The sequence below is a fragment of the Aegilops tauschii genome, chromosome 1, assembly GCF_002575655.3.
Source record: "Aegilops tauschii subsp. strangulata cultivar AL8/78 chromosome 1, Aet v6.0, whole genome shotgun sequence".
NCBI classification, from domain to species: domain Eukaryota; kingdom Viridiplantae; phylum Streptophyta; class Magnoliopsida; order Poales; family Poaceae; genus Aegilops; species Aegilops tauschii.
In genome coordinates, this window is record NC_053035.3 from 190,127,764 (window position 1) to 190,128,987 (window position 1,224).

Here is a 1,224-nt window from a genome sequence, read left to right on the forward strand (position 1 = left end):
GCTGCAACCAGACGTACAACTATCACAGCAGTTGGAACTGGTCTACCAAATCACTGTCTTCACCGAGCTAACTGGTTCTATTTCCTCAACCCTTCCATTTCATCATTACTGTGTTGTTGTACCTGATCATTACTGTTTGAAGACTTTGACTGAAGATTTCTCAATTTCCTCAGTTCAATTTCTTCAGTTAGTTTGTCTTCAACCTGCTTATCCTGTGTTTACGCTACTTGTACTCTGTGCTTGTTTTCATTTCATCATGATGTATGTGCTATTGTTCTATTATGCTTGCATCTGAGTACTTATTCCGTTGCTAAGTTGTTCGTGACTTAGGAATTTCCTCACTGTGAAATTCCTCAGTGACGAATTTGTAAAAATCGCCTATTCACCTCCCCCTCTAGTCGACTTAACGCACTTTCAGCATTCCCAGCTCATTATTGAGTCCTTCGAGGAACTTCTCCTGCTTTGTGGCATCTGTGGCCACATCACCCGGGGCATAGCAAGCTAACTGGCTGAACTCATCCACGTACTGCCCCACAGTACAATTCCCCTGGAATAAGTTGCGGAACTCATGCTTCTTTAGACTCATGGCTCCAGCTGAGACATGAGTGGTGCGGAAGGCATGCTGGAACTGATCCCATGTGATGGTGGCTATGGGATAGGTGGTGGTGTAGTTCTCCCACCAAGATGCTGCAGGTCCATCCAGTTGATGTGCGGCAAAACGCACCATCTCAGCATCTGTGCATCCAGCAGTTCCTAGCTCCCTTCCGATCTTGCGGAGCCAATCATCAGCTACAATCGGCTCGGTGCTGCTAGAGAACACTGGCGGATTCAACCTTAGGAAAAGGGTCAGGTTGTTGACAGGGGGTCGTGGCGGTGGATTGTTGTTGTTGTTGCCTTGGTTCTGGACGAGCATCTGCATCATGGCATTCTGCTACTGGATCAGCTGGGTGAGCTCCGGCGGGAAGGCGGGGTCACGTCTCGGAGGCATCTGATGTTTTTGAGTGGATGAGAAATTAGAATAGAACAAGGGTCTAAAGAGAAATAACACTACCCACATGTATGCAAAAATCAATAACACACCAATCACTTCAATGAAGTTTCACACATCGATCGTAACGAACTAATCGAGAATCCTACCGTCTAACGAATTTCTAATGTTTACATGGTGGTCTAAATCTAGTTCTCATCGGTGGAAGACTTCATCAGATCAACGTCGGCTCCGGC

At 46.4% G+C, this 1,224-nt stretch overlaps 1 protein-coding gene across 1 annotated transcript; it reads right to left on the minus strand.

Annotated features, from left to right (window-relative positions):
• Nucleotides 1-403: 403 nt before the first annotated feature.
• Nucleotides 404-919, minus strand: LOC141027962 (uncharacterized). The gene has a single exon (XM_073505660.1). It carries the CDS (start codon nt 917-919, stop codon nt 404-406), a length of 516 nt encoding a protein of 171 aa, XP_073361761.1.
• Nucleotides 920-1,224: the final 305 nt, after the last annotated feature.

Excerpts from the sequence above, each read along its gene's own strand:
- LOC141027962 (XM_073505660.1), bottom strand. The coding sequence starts at position 919 with ATGCAGATGCTCGTCCAGAACCAAGGCAACAACAACAACAATCCACCG.